This window comes from Serinus canaria, chromosome 3, assembly GCF_022539315.1.
Source record: "Serinus canaria isolate serCan28SL12 chromosome 3, serCan2020, whole genome shotgun sequence".
In the NCBI taxonomy this organism is placed as follows: domain Eukaryota; kingdom Metazoa; phylum Chordata; class Aves; order Passeriformes; family Fringillidae; genus Serinus; species Serinus canaria.
Window position 1 is genome coordinate 46,158,647 of NC_066316.1, and position 18,190 is coordinate 46,176,836.

The 18,190-nt window shown below is 42.9% G+C and overlaps 1 protein-coding gene across 4 annotated transcripts in view; it reads right to left on the reverse strand.

Moving 5' to 3' along the window:
* Positions 1–1,211: 1,211 nt before the first annotated feature.
* Positions 1,212–18,190, reverse strand: part of GREM2 (gremlin 2, DAN family BMP antagonist) — a 41,409-nt gene continuing 24,430 nt past the window's right edge. For 3 of the 4 annotated variants that reach the window (XM_050973002.1, XM_030236428.2, XM_030236426.2), the window contains exon 2: positions 1,212–4,058. In XM_050973002.1, the coding sequence (XP_050828959.1) occupies positions 3,551–4,057 (507 nt within the window). In that variant the 5' untranslated portion in view covers position 4,058 and the 3' untranslated portion in view covers positions 1,212–3,550. Of the gene's footprint in view, positions 4,059–6,135; positions 6,235–18,190 lie in introns of those variants that run through there. The other variant, XM_050973001.1, reaches the window with a different exon arrangement.

The window sequence follows — 18,190 nt, forward strand, 5'->3', positions numbered from 1 at the left end:
CCTTTCCCTGTCCTGTAGCACCTGTCCACTTTAAGTAACTGCATCTGTCTGACCTACAGCTTTTCTATCTACTCGGAGAGATTTGCCTTGTTCTTGGGTTGCTTCCTCAAGTTGGAGATTTTTGGATCAGAGAGTATACCTCTGGTACAATGATGGTTCAACAGTTGGGCAGCAACAGACAGAGAACTGGAGTCTGGGCTGTGCCTCAAGCAGCAGAGGTTCAGGTGGGTGCTGGACAATCCATGACCTGCAAAGCAGGAGACTGGACAAGAGATGGGTGGGAATGAGAGAGGGGCATTCGAGGAGGTGACTGCTGAGCTCCCTTTGAGCCAAGTGACAGAGGTGCTTGGGAGGTCTGAGCAGGAAGCTGCCCACATCTAGGAAGCTAAAGCAAAGCAAAACGCTAATTCTCTAAAGCAACAGCTACTACAAAAAAAAAAAAAAAAAAAAAGTCTCCAAACACTGAACTGTGAGTAGATTTGGGCAAGAGACAGGGAAGGGAAGACAGCGAAGGGCTCCTACAAGCACAGTGCCATAAAGGACAGAGCCTTCCCCTGCTACCTGTGGTCTAGGTTCTGCTTCTTTCAAGACCCATCACAGGCATCTATTCTGGTCACATGGAGGCTCATCAATCAATGTGACAGCTCCCTTTCCACACAGAAATTTTCCCTTAAACTGAATTATCTCTGGGTTGGTAAGGGAAAAAACCACCACAAACCCCCAAAACACTACCCCATGTTTGGACTGCCATATGTTGAACCTATTCAAGAGCTGACAGCAACAACTAAAACTCACCTTTGTCTTAGGACGTAACTTTTTTTTTTCCTTATGAGTTGTTTGCTGCCTGATACACAAGGATCTGTATGTATTTTAAACAAAATTATTTAGGTCAGTTACTCCTCTTATGGCAAACGATGGCAGTATTTCAGCCAGTGGTGGAGCTTTGTTAGTCAGTTTACTAGAAAACCCAGAATAAGTGCATGCAAAATCAACTCCAGAACCTAAGAATAATGCATTTTATTACTCCCTCTTGCCTTCCAGGTACTTCTGAGGGCAGTGGGAAACAAGGGAAGAAGTAGTTAGGTTTTCTCAACATGTCAGGGTGAGCCATCATTCACCTATACTTGGGAGGGTGAAATGGAAGCTGTAGAATATACTGATTAGAGAGCAGTTGGACACAAACTCTTGAAGCAAAACACCTGGATGCCATATAACCCTAGAGTAGCTTTATTATTTAATCTATAATTTAATAGTTGACCTATAAAATAATTACATTATACTTAAAGCATTTCTTCATTTTTTGTTTTCATTTATAAAACAAGAATTAAATACAGTTTTAACCATTACAAGCTCAACTCAGTTTTTTACATAAACACAGCTCCTAGAAGGAGCTTTAAGCTGCAGCATATTCATATTGCAAACTGGTGAAAAACCCAGGCAGGGCATAGCTTAAAGGTAAAGATTCTTGCACGTTTTTCTTAAGTGAATTTACTAGGGTGCTTTTCTGTCTCTGGTCCAAAGTGTCTGACTTTCAGTTGATTCCTTTCAAATGAAGACTGAGATCCCCGGAGTCTTAGTAGACTGTATTGCCACCTTCCCCATCTGCACCCCACCCACACTCTCAAGACTAGTCAGAATGGTGCCCATCCTGGGGCTGGCACGATGCCACAAGGCAGCAGCAACAGCCCCTAAAGCATTCCCTGCGCCAGGAGTCTCCCTGTGCACTTCTGACACGTTGGAAGGTCAGAGCAGAAAAGCGACATCTGCTCCTGTACCAGGGCTGCCAGACCCCACCAACCTCACCCTGCCCACGGCAGTGCCTGTAAACCGCTTGGAGCTCTTGTGGAGATCAGTCCTCAAAGCCTCTTAGGGAGGCCTGTGTCACATAAGGGGCACCTGTGGCTCTGAAGCCCCGGCTGGCGACAGTGCTGAACACGTTAACCCCTTGAAGTGGCTGCGTGCACGGAGGCCGGACGGGAGGGCTCCGGCAGCAGGCGGCAGATGCTGAGCTGTGCGACGTGCACGGGGAGCCGGCGTGTCGTTTGTAATTTGTGAGCTCTAGACAACTGCGTGCGCACTGGCTTTGCTTTGGGGGAAGGGGCTGATTCGAGACTGGATTTTAATGCAGCTGGGACTAATACAAATCAGAACTGTAACAAGTGGGATATACAGGACGTGTTAAACTCCATCAACTGAATAACAACATAGTATTAGATTTAAAAGGAACTGCAAGTGTTCACACACTTATTGTGCAAGTCTCAAAAACTGAGTGGACCACCAATAGTGTAGCAATTGCAACTTACTCTCTCCCTGCTCCCACAGCTGTGACCCATTCCAGCAGCAGTGATTGAGGTGTTTGTCCTTTAACACTAACACATTAACATGGTTTCCAATCATGGGAGAGACACCACTCCCAAAACTTGATGACACTTATGTAGCTTTTGTATTCAGTCCAGCAATGACCAAACTTTGTCCTTTGTGTGACAGTGCTTTTAGACTTTTGGGGACAAATCATTTCCTTAAATGTTCTCTCCCACTACCCTTCTACCTCCCCTTGTTTAAGCAGGCATAAAAATATAAGGTCAGAAATGGATGTTGTCCTTTTTGGAGTAAGAAACACACACACATATCTAACATACAAAAACCTACCAAAAGCATAGTAAAACCATGTCCATTTTAAGCCAGGCAGCCAACCTAGCAACCGAGTCTCTTAACATATTTTAATCACTGGCATACTCTGCCACAAGAAAAATATACATGGCTAGGTCTGTAATACTTTAAACAGCTGTTTACTATAGCTAGGTTACAAAATAAACACTGCTGCAGAGGCCATGTGTTCAATATACTCTAACCACAACAGCATCAGAACCCACCCTCAGTCTGCTCTGTGGTCACCGTGGCTGACCCAGCGCCTCACCCTCTTCCCCTTGCTTCTGATCTGCCGCTCAGACAACAAGCCCAGAATCATTTGTCATTGCACAATTGAAGCCATCTTAAGGAGAGGAGCCTCATCGGAAAGTCTCACTTGCTTTTCACACATTGCTCCTCGTTACTCTCCCTCGTCTGTGTCCCCCGGTCCTGGGCAGCACCCCAGCACTTCCAAGTGAGAGAAGCAAGCTCCAGACCAGAGCACGGGGAAGGCGTTCTCAACTTGTGGAGGGAACTGGAGTGTAGGGCAGAGGGCTTTACTCCACACAGTGGAAACATTTAACGCTGGATTCAGCCAACTGGTGACTTAGATGATCAATCCCAACTTCTGTGAGCCTGCTCCACTCCAGAAGATCCAACTGCCAGATGAAATTTAAAATACAATGAAATTTTATGGTGAAGTGCCTAACACAGCCGGTTATAAAGCATTATTCCAGCAGGCAAGTGACAAGGAGCCTTTCCTTGCTGGAGAGATGCCTCCTGAAAGAAAACAAAACACCAAAAAAAAAAAAAAGAAAAGAAGAAACAAACCAACAAAATGGACGGTCTGCTCAGTGGAAGAGGAGAGGCAGAGCAGTAAAGCTGATGGAGACAACACCAAGCAGCAGCTACGTGCCTGTTCTCACAGTTTGCCTGAGCTGTTCAGATTCACAGACATGCACCGGCACTGCTTGACCTTCTGAATTTTCTTGAGTCGGAAGGGCGGGTCCAGCTCGGGGCACTCCAGCTGCACGGTGGAAGAGGTGACCTTGTGCGGCTTGCAGAAGGCACAGGACTGGAAGGACTCCTCCTCCTTCTTCACGTGCCGCGGGATGTAGAAGGAGTTGCACTGCCCGTAGCAGAAGCGGTTGATGATGGTGCGGCTGATGCAGCCCTCCTCGCTGACAGTCTGCCGCAGCGGCTGCGTCTTGCACCAGTCGCTCTTGAGGTACTTCCTCTCGGTGACTACCAGGGCCTCCTGGCTGGAGGCCAGCACCTCCTTGTTCAGCTGCTGCCTCCGCTCCGAGTGGTTGCTGCTGCTGCCTTTGTACGGGGAGGGAATGGCACCTGCCGGGCGGTTTTTCCTGGTGTCCGATACCCGAACCAGCGCCGCCATCAGAAGAACGGAGAGGGCAAATTTCCAAACCATCCTGCAAAGGCAACACAAGGCACTGTTAGGAGAAACATATTTTCAAACCGCAGGGCTGGAATGGAATTGGGACTTCAGGCATGCTTTCAGAAGAACTGGAGATCTTATCAAATTTGTAATCCCATCACTTTTCCTAGATTAGCTCTATTCTAGGGTGATTACTTATCAGGAAGAGGCTGGGCCATTTGGAAAGTCACATTGCTCCCCCTCACCCTTCCCCAAACTTTCCAACTACTTTTTTTTTTCCCCACAGGGACTTTGGTGCTTTGGTGGCTGAAGTGGTGGTTTTACAAAAGCTTCAGCCAGAAATGTTTCATCCTTCTCTGTGAAATCCTGGGCCAAACAGCTGGGCAAACTCCTGGCTAAAAAGGCTCAAGAAACTCTTGCCAAGACGATGAGAGCTGATTTGGGGATGGCAGGGCAGAGGGGAAGGGAATACCAGGTTACACAAAGTGCATGCCCATGTCTCTTCAGCCCCCGAGTCCCAGCCCAGCCTCATTTCCTGCAGAAGTAGCAGGGGGTGTCAAAAAAACTATTTTTATTATTTTAAATTGCTTCTGAAGTTTCTTAGTGCTATTATGGCACTTACAGGCTTGTATTATTGTCTTTGCATGAGGCCAAAACCTTGATGGATTTATTTTTGCAGTAAGAGGAAATGCTTAACACAACTTAGAGAACTTCACAACTGCAAGGCCTCTTGGGCAAATGGTTTAAGAAGGTTTGTAAACATGAGAGGATTCAATATTTATTTTAGATTTTAAGGAATACGTTAGAGCATAAGCTTGCTGCTAAGTTAAAATAGTAGTTGCCAAAAATATTTTTTCTATGGTTGTCTATTACATATTCTTGTTATGTGGAGCATCTCTTACCAGCTCTTGTCCAATTCATTTTAATAAGGGGTCTCAATGTGCTTCCAGAACATCAGACTAGGTGTACTAAATTTCCTTATAAAGTCACTAGTGAACTGCTCATTTGGCAGTTCATTTCATAACACTCACCCTGGGAAAAGAGAACAGAGGGTCTCTTCAGTGCCAGAGGTGAGTGCACAGAAGCTTCCTATTTGGAGACTATAACACTTCCAAGTCTTTCTTGATTCTTACAGAATATTTTTATAGTGTACAGAAGAAAGACTTATCCCTCACCTCACAGTAAAGCTTCAAACCCTTCCAATGGTTTCTATCATTGGAATGATTTTTTTTTTTTTTTCCTTTAGAGAGATACCTAGACAAAAAAACTACCATCACACTTGTAATTATGCCTAACACTATAGACACTTCAGATGTTGTACAGGTACTGTCATCTGGAAAACATGTCACTTTCCAAACAATGACACCAAAAGATCAAAAAAGTGTTTGCAGTAAAGGTGCAAAAGAAGACAAGAATAGCAGTAACAAATGCTTCTCACCTAATAAAGCAGACCTAACGTGTTTAACTTCTGTGGAGATAAAGAAAAGGAACTACTCTAGCAGACAAGATGACATTGCTTAAGGTTATTTTCTAAGTCTACAAGATCTCAATGCCAGACTTGGACTAAGTTTCTAAGGGGAGAAGCCTGAAGTGCTGAAGGAAACAAAAGTGCCAATCCTATAGCTGTAAACAGAGGATGTTCTGATGCAGTTAACTTTCACCCAAGTGTATGCTTGAAAGAGAACCACCTTTAAATGGAAATCAGTGTTTCTAAACCTCAAAAAAGTTCATTTATCTGCAACCATGCCATCTCCCCACTGAACACCCACTGTAGCCATGGGTACTTTAAATCAGTGGCCTATTTTCACACTGCTTGGCATTCAGCATGCAAGTCCAGAAGTTTTGTCCAAGGTCTTTAAACGAAGCAAGACTAGACTTGGCTTTACAGGCAGGTATTGTCGCCAAGTCCACTGGATGTCAACCCACACAGCCAGGCCAAAACCTAATCAGGTAATTAGTTTCAGTTGAATATAGTGTTCCATGCTTCCTTTCAAATTGTTCTCATGTTATCCTGCACTGATGGCTGCATTTCAGTAGTAGATAAAACAACTGATTCACAGTGTTTTGTGTTTTATATAGAGAGGGGAGGAAAAGAAACCAGATTTACAAACCTTTGTCTTCTATAAAAAGACAGAGGTGAGCTCTCCACAAGATGCCTTATGCCACATTTCTCAGGCATACTCTTCTACTCTTTTGAAACACAAGGGATACTGCCTCTCCAGTCTCATTTTTTTGATCCTGGCATAGAAGAGGACAGCAAATGTCAGAAGGAGAGACACACCCTTTCCCCCACCCCCTCTCTTTTTGAGATTATCTTTAAGGTTTTTTCCTACTTATTCATGACTCTACAATTCTGTGAAACCCCATGTTACCATGCCTGCCCTTTCTCTTCAAGCAGAAATCCTATGTAGGAATTCAGGAAAGCTGACAGAGAACTAACAACAATGTCTACAATATAGAGAAATACTACAGCAGTATTCTAGTTGCTTAAATGGTTTTATGTAGGCATGGAGAGCCATTCAATAGAGTAAGTAGGATTTATTCACTAAGTCTGTGTTTATAACTAATAAAGCATTATTAATCAAAGCCACTATTGTACAGTTACAAACCAAACACTGCAATATGTGCAGGTACTTCTACAGACAGGTAGGAACACACCACCTATTTCTGTCATTGATCCTTATCAAACTTGAACCTTAGAATATTTACATAATGGAATAATAATCTATTCTACACTAGCAGGTCAAATGTGCATTCTGTCAGATGGTGGAATTTCTAATCACAGCGTTACCCCTTACTAGCCTGCAAATCACCCCTTCCTAAGCCCTGGCATACAAATCCCCTATTCAAGCAAGTAAGGGTGCAAACAAGGTCACTCAGTGCCAGCAACTTGTCAAGGACTACACATATATTTTCATCACTCACATGCAAAGAGAAAGAGAAACTTCAGGACTCCCAGAGAAAGAGATTTTGGCAAACTGAATTTGAACCCAAAGCAGGACAGTGAATGCTGTCTGTCTGCAAACAGAGCGGGATGAGAAGAAACACAAAACGTATTGGAGAAGAATCTGGCTTTTGGCAAGGACAGGGCTGTTCTGCCCTACTTAGATGGAACAGAATGAAACAGCATGTGGCTGAGACCATGCAAGTGAGAACTGCCTCAAGAGACCAACGCCCCTACAGCGTGCCAGCCTGGGCCCCCCATTCCTGCTGCACTGGGGGTCCCCATAGCAGACCTAGTGGCAGATCCCTTGTGATAGTTTTCAGCTTCTTCAAGCATTGTTGCCAGCTGCTGCCAGCTCCCCACACACCTTTTTTCCAGTGCATGAGCTGAGAATAACTTAACCTTAGACACGACACGACACCTAACAAGGCCTGGCTTCATTTACATATCACACGGCAAGATTTTTCTCCCTGAGATAAGGAAATTAGCATCAAGTATGAGTTCATAAACTCATCAAACCCAACATGCTGGAGCTGGGCTGTCAGGCTCAGGAGTGCAAAAAATACTTGGCCATGGAAGCAAGAATGTCAAAAAACAGCTCTGTCATTCAGAGGTCAGGTCACTGCAAGGAGGGGAAGACCCAGGATCACTGTGTCTGCCCCTAGCTTTATTTCTTCTTTGTATCCAATTACTGTGTCATAAAGTACCTACCAACACAGGCTCCCTTTTCCATACTGACCTCCTGGCCCTATAACTCATGCATTCTTGAAAGTAATCCAGCTCCAGAGCAGGACAGGCAATAATGTAACCCCCAAAATAGCTTACAGTTTTGTGCTTAAGGAAGTTCTCTCTGCATTGGAGCATTGGATTTGCTTTCAGAATTCAAGGTCATTGTTTTCATAGAAGTCTCCCTGAGAAGAAGTGGGTGATATGGTCTGAAAGGCAGGGCAAGAAGTAACACCAGAGCCCATCTGTGCTGAGTGGCCGCTCTGATGTTTCCTCTAGTTTTCAAAGATTCTGACTGGGAAGAATCTTTTGAAGATCAGCCCACTTCAAGGTTGCAAGTGGACTGAAAGAAAGAGGGATGTAACTGAAAGATCACTGTGATATTTTATGTTAGCTGCTCAGGAAATCAGGAGGTGTGACACCCATTTGTTTGCTTTAGCACCTACTTTGTAGCACATACAAAGCACTCAGCATTATCAGCATTCCTGGAAGCATCCAACTCTCTGATATAGGTATGACACAATCAACTCTTCACCAGACCTTTCCGGAGGGAGTTCAGAAATAAAAGTTCACAGGCAATTTAAAACAAAACAAAACACAACAACCAAAAATCTCCAACCAAAAAAAATCAACCCACAACCAAAAAATCCAAACCTGCAAGAACCTGTCTTACCATGGAATTTGAGACTCTACCTATTCAGCTTAATCACAGTTTGGATTCACGAAGAAGATTTAGTACTATAAACCTATCATACACCCACCACAAGTACAGTCTCAAGTACTGTAAGAGGCAGTGGCTAGGAAGGTGACAAAAAAGTTCAGAGATTGTTTTTGCTTTATGAAAAATTTCAATTTAACTAACAGCTGAAGAGCTTCCCTTGGACAAGTATTTCTCTGACTACCAGCAAAAGGCAGGCATTACAGACCAGATTAAATCAGGTCCCATTACGTAGTACAGTGCATGGATGGCCACATTTGACCACCTGTATCACTTGCTTCCAGTTTCCACCCTGCAAACTTCAGAGACATGAGAAGGTCCTTAGAGGTCACTTGAGCATGGCTGAATGCAGGAAGGCCTGTTACCAAATTTTTTTTCCTAGGGCCCCCCCTTACTTTCATATTAGACCTAGTCAGAAAAAGAATTTGTATAAACCAGTCATATGTATAATAACTGAAGAACACAATGTACATGGTTAGTTCTCACATTAAGATGGGACACAAGAAGTGCTCCTTGAAGACAAGCCAGGCAACAGCTTTTCAAAGAACTAAAACTTGGCTTTAGCAACAGATGTGGATAGCCAGGAAATATCAAATTCGCTACCAGGAAGCCAAAAATGCTATTTATTTAATTTATTAATAGTTAGGCATGATTCTAATGGTACAATGTTCTCATAAGGACCAATAAAGACTAATCAGGCATCTTTGTACAAAGGAGGTGTTTGGTGCTAACTTTTCTCTTTTAACTATCCTTTGGAAACTATTTCTCCCATGTCACAACAGCATTAGCAATAACTGAATACTGTACTGTATCTCCTGTTGCAGAGACATGGGCGTCTTATTAAGTCATTCCATCACTAATAGATTCCCATTACTAAATTGCCAAGAGTGAGGCCAGCTACAACAACAAAACATGCAGGAGGCTGGGCAGACCAAACTTTTAAAAGTGTAAAAACCAGAATACTGCAGCTAGGATTCAGTTATTCAGATCTGCCTTGTAGCAGTAGTTACCATGTCCTGGGAGTACAACACATCACTTTTCAAAACTGACGCACAAAACACAAAAGGCAGCAATTATTTAAACACAAATATCTAATGCCATTTAATGAAATTTACAGGCAGAAATGTTTCCATTCTTGTCCTCTAAGAACCTTCTACAGTGATTTGAAAGAAAGCTATTTTGTTGCATCAAAGCCCTAACAGAGGATGACTGGGGGAAAACTTACTTTCAGACTTAATAAATTCCTAGTACCCTCACTGGCTGGCTTGAATGGAAATCCTTCCTCCTCTCCATCCTCCTCTCTCCCTTCCACAAAGGAGATCCATCTTCTCTTGCACCAACACCTCTCCCCCAGAAAATGAAGACTGCCTAAAAAGCACAGCACAAAGCTTTGAAGGAAACAGGCAAGGTCCTGCTGCAGGCTGGACATCTCAGGAGTCACACTCTACTGTGCAAGCTCTTGCTTTGTTTTTCGAAAGGGGGAGATGAAGTTAGCTTTCAACATTCCTCAGAATAGGACAGCATTTCCCTAAAAATGCCAGAACTTAGAAGTTCTCCTTATCAAGAGAGTTCCTGCAAACGATGAATTTAAAGTTTTGAAAAATAAAGTAAATCATCAACAAAATGGAAGTGTGTAGAAGACACTGGTGGAGACAGTCTATACTAGTAGAAAGGATGTTCTATTGTACTAATTCAGCTCTCACTGAATAGATTTTCTACTACCAAGAGCTTTATGTTGTATTTTCCCTGAAAAGACTGGAAGTTTAAAAGAATTTTTGATCCATACAAAAAATATAAGAGGAACCAACAATTCAGCCAATTATTCCTGTCTTTCAGGAATGTGTTATGCGTTATTTTTAGAACAGAAGGAATAATGAAGAAAACTGGAAAGTAAACTAACACTTGAAACTAAAACTAACCAGCTTGAATGCAGGGTTTTTCCTTCTCATCTTGTCCTCTCTCTTTCTTATCTGCCTTTACTGCCAGCTGAAATTCATGTTTAAAACCACTGAACTATTCTTTCCTTCAAGAACTTAAGACAAGCTCATTCAAACCTTGGTGAAATTATCTGGTCACTTCATTAGTGTTACAGGATCTCACTACTCCAGCAGTTCTTCTTTGCACTCTCATCCTGCCACAAAGTATATTGACCTAAATATTGTATCACTGATTTATAGTATGCGGCTCTTCATAGGCTGAATCCTTCTTATCTTGCATAGAATTTAAAGCTGTGTTTTTTTGGTTTTGTTTTTTGTTTTAAGTATTATTAGTGCTGGAGGAATAGAGAGAAGGACCAGGAGTTTGTGAGGAGAGTCACTGAAGAACCCGGTTGTAAACTATAGCTCCAGAAGACCAGAAAGAGGGGAAGGAAGGTATTGATGAAGTCAGCCCTGGTATTTTGACATACTTTTATGATTAAAGAGATGGAAATAGGGTTAGGCCACTTGGAATGAATATAGAGAGGTTGTCAGAGAAGTAGAAATGAGACAAGGATGGGTGAGGCCAGCTGGAATTAAATCTGGCCAAGTTTGTCAATGAGAACAAGAAGTCTTCTTCAAACATAACTATAGCCAAAGGAAAACCAAGGATGATGTGGATGCATTACTAAATGGAGTGGGGATGCTGGTAACAGAGGACGCAGAGTGGCTGAACATTTTTGAATTGGTCGGGTATGACATCTTTTAGGCATCTCTGACCCAGGAGACAAGCACAAAGGACTGCTGGAAGGAAGGAGGACTGGGTTAGAGAACACCTCGGCAAATTTGACATCCACAAGTCCATGGGCCCTGACAGGCTGCGTCCATGAGCGCTGAAAGCAGTGGTGGACACCATAGCAAGGCTGCTCACAATCATCTTTGAAAGGCCATGGCAGCCAGGAGAGGTGCCTGAGAACTGGAAGAAAGCAAATGTATCAGTCTTCAAAAACTGCAAGAAGGAGAACCCAAAGAACTACTGGCCAGTCAGCCTCACCTCAACCCTGAGAAAAGTGATGGAGCACCTCATTCTGGAGTCTGTCTCTAGCCACATGAATGACAAGAAGGTGACCAGGAGAAGTCAACATGGATTCTCAAATAAAAAAATCATGCTTGACCTACCTGATTGCCTTCTGCCATGAAATGGCAACCTGTATAGATGAGGGGAGAGCACTGGATATTGTCTACCACAACTTTAGTGAGGCTTTCAACACCATCTCTCACAACATCCTCATGGGCACAGCCAGGAAGCGCAGGCTGGATGAGTAGACAGTGAGGTGGATTCAGAGCTGTCGGAATGGCAGATCCCAGAGGCTTGTACCCAGTGGCACATGGTTGAGCTGGAGGCCTGTCACTTGTGGTGTCCCCCAGGTCCAGCCCTGGGCCAGTGTTGTTCACCTTGTTCATCCATGGCTCAGCTGAAGGGGCAGATGCCTCCTCAGCAGGTTCATTGACAACACAAAGCTGGGAGGAGGGGCCAGTACCCCCGAGGGCTGTGCAGCCCTTCAGAAGGACCTCAGCAGGGTGGGGAGCTGGGCAGAGAAGAACTGACTGAAATTTATCAAAGGCACGAGCAGGGTGCTGCACCTGGGGAGGAAAAGCCCCTGCACCAGCACAGGGTGGGGGCTGAGCTGCTGGAAAGCAGCTCTGTGGAAAAGGACCTGGGGGTCCTGGTGGACAACAAGCTGTCCAAGAGCCAGCAGTGCCCCTGTGGCCAAGAAGGCCAATGGTGTCCTGGGATGGATTAGGAACAGCATTGACAGCAGGTCGAGGGAGGTGATCCCACCCCTCTACTCATCTCTAGTGAGGCATCTCTGGAATGCTGGGTCCAGTTCTGGGATTCTCATCTCAGCAGAGATGATTAAGGGACTGGAACCTCTCCTTATGAGAAAAGGCTGAGGGAGCTGGGCCTGTTCAGCCTCAAGAAGAGACGACTGAGAAGAGACCTCATCAATGCCTGAAAGACTCTGAAGGGAGGGTGCCAAGAGGATGGAGCCAGGCTCCTCTCAGTGGTGCCAAGCAATAAGACAAGAGGCAACAGGCAGAAACTGATGCATGGTAAGTCTCATCTGAATATGAGGAAGAACTTCAATGTGTGGATGAGTATGCAGTGGAAGAGATTGCCCAGAGAGGTGCTGGAGTATCCCTGACTAGAGACATTCAAGAATTGTCTGGATGCAATTCTGTGCAATGTGCTCTAGGATGACCCTGCCTGAGCAGGAAGGTTGGACCAGATGCCCCACTGTGGTTCCTTCTAACCTTACTTGTCCTCTGTGATTATGTCCATGATAAATACCAGTGCTTCCCAAAAAACACACACATGTAATAGATGCAATTACTAAGGCCTCAACAAGAGGAAAATAGTGAAGGAAACAATGCTGCAAGTTTTGTTGGTTTGGGTTCTTTTTAAGGCTAAATGTTAGCCAGGTAATACAGTGAATAAAGACATTATCAGCTTCATATGGCCCTGTATTTATCAGTAGCAAAGGTTTTGATTCAGCAATTGTGTCAGCATTTATTATTTTAAAACAGGAAAAGTGAAAAAAAAGAGAAGGAACAAAAGCTGCAAGAAACATAAAAGCAAAGTCATCCTATAGTACCTGTGGTAATGTAGAAATGCCTTTTTAAGGGGATTAGGAACACACATAACTCTGACTGAATACTAGCAGGTAACTGGAAAAAGGGTGTGGGGGGGTTGTATCATTGTGATTAAAAGCCCTAAATTTTGTTGCTATTTCAGCTTCAGGAACTTGTGGTTTTAGAACCAACCACAGACAAATGTCTGCCTGGTGAGCACATGTGAATTGTCCCAAGCAGAGAGAGATGTCCTGCTCAGAAGTGCCTGGGTAGTCATCGGTACTGGCAGCATATGCAACACTGGGGAAAAAAAGGGGGAGTGGGAGGAGGGAAAAACCCACAAAATAAAACCAGATTTCTGCTAGCTGTCCATGAGGCTGATTCCCTTCCTCGCAACCTGGTTTTGAAGAATGCTACAGTCAGGAGGTGGAAGGAATGGATACAAGAAGAGCGTTTTTGGAAAGGACTGATATTTCTCCTATGAATCTAAAAATGTCTCCCTGCAAGAGTGAATTAAGTTGAAAAGATACTTGCTCTCCTTCTCAGTGTTTCTCAGCTTTTCAGCACAAGATAAAGAGCCCCAAAGAGGCAAGTCAGTTCTGTGAAACTGCAAAACAGCAAGTAAAAACAGCCTACATTTAACTTTATTCTTCTGTGTTGAAGGCAGCTGTTACACTCCCATTTGGCAGCATTTCATTCAGGAGAAAACAGCAGACTTCTGCCCTTGGGAAACTAAAAACTAAATATGAAGGGAAGCGGTGACTTGAGCAAATGTCTTCATTTGTGACCATCCCTCAGCCTGTTGGAAAGGAGGACACTCAGCACAAGAATGGGGAAAGTTCAGCATTTAAATACAATGGCTCATTTCGTTGCTTCCTCACTGGAGAATCAATGCTACAAAAGACTATTTTGCAATGAACAGTCTCCATTATATTTTTGTTGTTTGCATTACAACAGAACATAGAAATCTCATCCAAGACCAATGCCTGACTAAACAACACAACTTCAAATGTTTGTAGACTGACTTGGTGACCAACATATGGCGGGACCAGAACTGAGCTCAGAGGGGAAGTGAGTTACTGGAGGTCAGAAATTAACTGAGAATGGATTGTATCCAACATCTTTCAATTGCACTGCATGGCACCAATACTCTTCTTTTTGCAAAGAAATAAGAGATTTGTTACCCTTAGGCAAGCTTTTCTTTAAAAACATCATACTCTTGTAAATGAAAATTGTTTTGTATGAAGATTTCCAATATAGTTTCCCTGAGTTTTGGTAGAACAGTGATGGAGTTAGGAGCTCCATTTCTTTGTAGCTTCAAACAACACACTACTTTTAGAATGCACAGCTCATTTTCTAGCCTCAATAAGGGAGATGACCATTAATCTTCAATATATGTTCCTTACTGTACTTGCACCATTCTAAAAAGAGGGCATTTGAACAAGTTCTGTTCTAGGAGAAAACTGAGGTCTCTAAAGCATCATAAATGTGTTCAAAAGAAGTGCTTGCTTCTCTTAATGAGCAGGAAAAATGCAAGTTACTTCTAAAAATCAACAGGTGGCATGTAATCTTTTATAAAAGAAATACTAGATAAATCAGCAGAGAAGCAATATTTAAATTTTCCAGATTTACTGGTAGATTCAGATAGCTTTATTCTTTCAGGCTCTCTGTCAAGATGCTATCCTCAGTTACCACATTATGACTCTGGTCCTATTCCTGTTTGAAAAATCTAAAACGTTAGTGATGGTCTAGTCTTTATATTATAAATTTCTGTAAGCCAGTATCCTATTTATAGAGCTGAAACAGGGATGGTTCAAATAAGAATTGCTCCTATCCCAACATCCCAGAGGATAATCCTTCTATTAGGTAATATGCAAATTCCCATATGAACAAAATTTCAGCTATATATCCCACTACTTTCTAATCTATCACTTGTAAGAACCATTCCAGCTGTGTTTTCATATAGTTGTCTTAAAAATGGCATTGATTAATTGCTTGGAGCATTTTTCATTTACTTTTATTTCTGCTTAAATTTGCCTGACAAAGCATCAGTCCTCCTGACTAAAACTTACAGCAGTTCTGGGGGCAGAGTGCAGAAGCTCTATGCTAATGAGCAAATAAAAGAAGTGTTGACTCCATGTAGCCTGCCAGCTCCAGCCAGGTTTATCCCATGCAATCACATAGCTAAGAGATATTAGTGTCACAGAAAAGCACTTTTACTCCTCAGTGAGGCTAAATCTAGGGAATCTTCTCATCCTATTTTGCCTTTCCTTCCGTTTATAAGCAACACATCTGATACCTCCTCATAATTATTTTGTTTTTTCCTCTGCCAAATTTCAAATGGATTGGACAGCCAGGCAGGTTTGAAACTTCTATTGCATTGCACTAAGAGTGTTTTATGTCCTAGGGTACACAGCGAGGCACGAAAAATATTTCAGAGAAGGAGATGGGCAGAACAAGGCAATGGCATCACAATTTAGATCAGGAGGTGGGAGTAGTAAAGGGGACATTTAGGGTTACTGTGGTGGGCTGGCACACTGAACACACCCATAGAAAATCAGAGTTCAGGAGCTCTTATGTTCACATGTAACACAAGACACCTTGAAACGGCAGCGGGTCACCTCAAATCCATTTAATACATTCTTTAACCCATTCTCTCACCCAGGCTGTAAGCTGGCCCCACAGTGTAAAGCTTGTTTGCACTCTGTGGCGATGGATGCCAAGCAGGAACAAGTCCCTGCTGCACACCACACATGGTATTATCCTTGGGTTGATCCTGTAATATTTTGTAACCCCTTTTGTTCACAAACTTAGTTGGAGAAGAAAACCAGATGTTTTTGTCCTCTTTCCCTAAGAGCACGAGCCCTCTGCTTGGCTTACTTTTGCAGTTACTTTTTGTGGGTTAACCAATGGCCCATCAATATCCCTGTTTAATTAGTTTTGTTTCAAATGTTTAACTCAGCTGTGGGCTTTGCTCTGAAAGGAACCCCGTTCACTCAGGGTCTCTACAAGAAATACTTGATGTATGCAACTAAAATATCATTCACACCTATAAGGGCTGAAAAGTGCAGCAACCACGTGCTCTGACAAGCCCCTAAACAAATATGACATTTGGAGCTGAATACCTCTAGAGTTACACAGCTTCTTGCCTACCCTAGTCCATGCACCAGTTGATTCAAGTTCTTCAGTTTGGAAATATTTTGACCCTTGTTTTTAACTTGTTTTCTAATACATAAAAAAGAATTTTTACTTCACCACGTGTCTATTGATATTTCCAAACTGACAGTAACCTTTCTGACTGCCACAGAACCAAAATAAATCACAGCAGCTCAACACTGTCAAAAGAAGTAAATCTTTTGAGATGCTATGAAGTCAGGAATACAAATAAAATTTTAGTTATATATGCACTGTCACTATGAAATGCTAAATACCTATACACTTCAAATTAACTTTCCAGAAATACTAGAAGACATTTAGCACAAACGGGCATAAAAGGATAAAAGGGCAAAGTGCCATTTATGCACTGTTATTGGCAGCGTGTGTCACAACTAAAAGTAAAGAGAAGACAAATTTTCAGTTAAATGCTGTAGGATGATTTGTAGGAAATTTAACATCCAAATACTGGAAATTTACTTCATCCCTCCCACTTCACACTGCTGGGAACACGTGGCTGTCCCACATCTATGTTCTTGTGGCTTTGATTCATGGTCAGATCAGTGATTCTCCCTCTGTCATTACACACAGAATGTAAATATTTGCTCTGTCTGTATTCTGGTTTACAGACCTGACCCACTACTGAATATGAAGGCTGTAATTCAATCACAGAAGATCTCTTGCCATGTGTAAATCGGGATTTTATGTTTTATGACTTAGGCTTTGCAGAGCAGCCGTCTTCCTACTCACCTCCCCCTCTCCCTGCCCATGACTGAATTATAGTTCTGTCTCTAATTGAAGCCTAGTATTACTCTATTTCTCTTCTGCAGAGAGAAAGACCAGGGCTATCATTCTGAATACACAGCAAGCCACAGGAGCCTGAATGAGGTATTCTAATGACAGGTCCTCCTCCACAGCACATTTGCAGTCTTTCTGCTAATTAATTTGATTTCCTTTGTCTAGACTAACATTATACAGCAAGTTATGCTCATTTAAAGGGAGATCGTTAGCCTCTCAGTTCACTCCAAATGAGGAAGAAAGAAGAGTCAATAGACTGGAATCTGGGGGAGACTGACTGACTTTGTCCTTGACTACACCATTGCTTATGTTTTCACTTGACCAAGACTTTGTCTCCAGGAGAAGCCGAGACAGCACTATCATCAGAGGAGAGACTATAATCAAAATCAGATATCATCGGTATGTGTATGGCAAGGCAGTGGCAGCTACACAGAAGGGTTCTGTCTATGATGGACTGCAGTCAGCAGCCTTCTTCCTGGCAATCACTTGGCATTTGCTGTTCACAGCTCCTGACATCCTCAGAAGGCTGAACAAACATGTAATTAAAAACACAAGCTGAATTCTTCAGACTCCCTTCACAGCACAAAAGGAGATTGATTCAGTAGTGTGCCACTGGACTACTAAACCAGAGGCAAAGCTAGTGATGGAGTTAAAGAAGTAACTTCCTCACTATCTGGAAGGCAAGATCTACATTTGCCAGTTTTGACAATGACTGAAACTTAGGAGCTGGACAAATTCTCAGAACTGAGCTGCCAGTCAAATATAGAACTTGGGAAATGGAGTGCTGCATGATAAACAGATGATCAGACCTGGATTTGAAAGTTCAGTCTTCTGAGGCATCTGGGTAGATCCAGTTTTAAAGCCAGCATAAAAAGTGACAAGAAATCAGACATCATACAGGAGCCCTGTGGGGTGGAATGAGTTCAAACACTTTTTAATAACAGCAGGGAATATCTTCCCCTATGACAAAAGAAGAAAGGAGAAAGCTGACAGGGGCAATCACCAACTGCTTCTGCTCACACTTCCACAGAAAAGTGCCAGAGCTTTCCTTCTGTAGAGAGTTTCAGGAACACTTCTATCTCTCTAATCTCAGCTGCACTTACAATTTTTCAGCATCAGAGAAGAAGGATTCCAATTTCATGACTTACTGGCTGAGGGGTTATTTTTTTGGCTCATAGTAACTGGGCACCTTCTTTACTCAAACACAGGCAGAAGATAAACTGCACCTGGAGGCTCGTTATTAACTTATACTGACCTTGGTTTTTTTACAGTGTTTG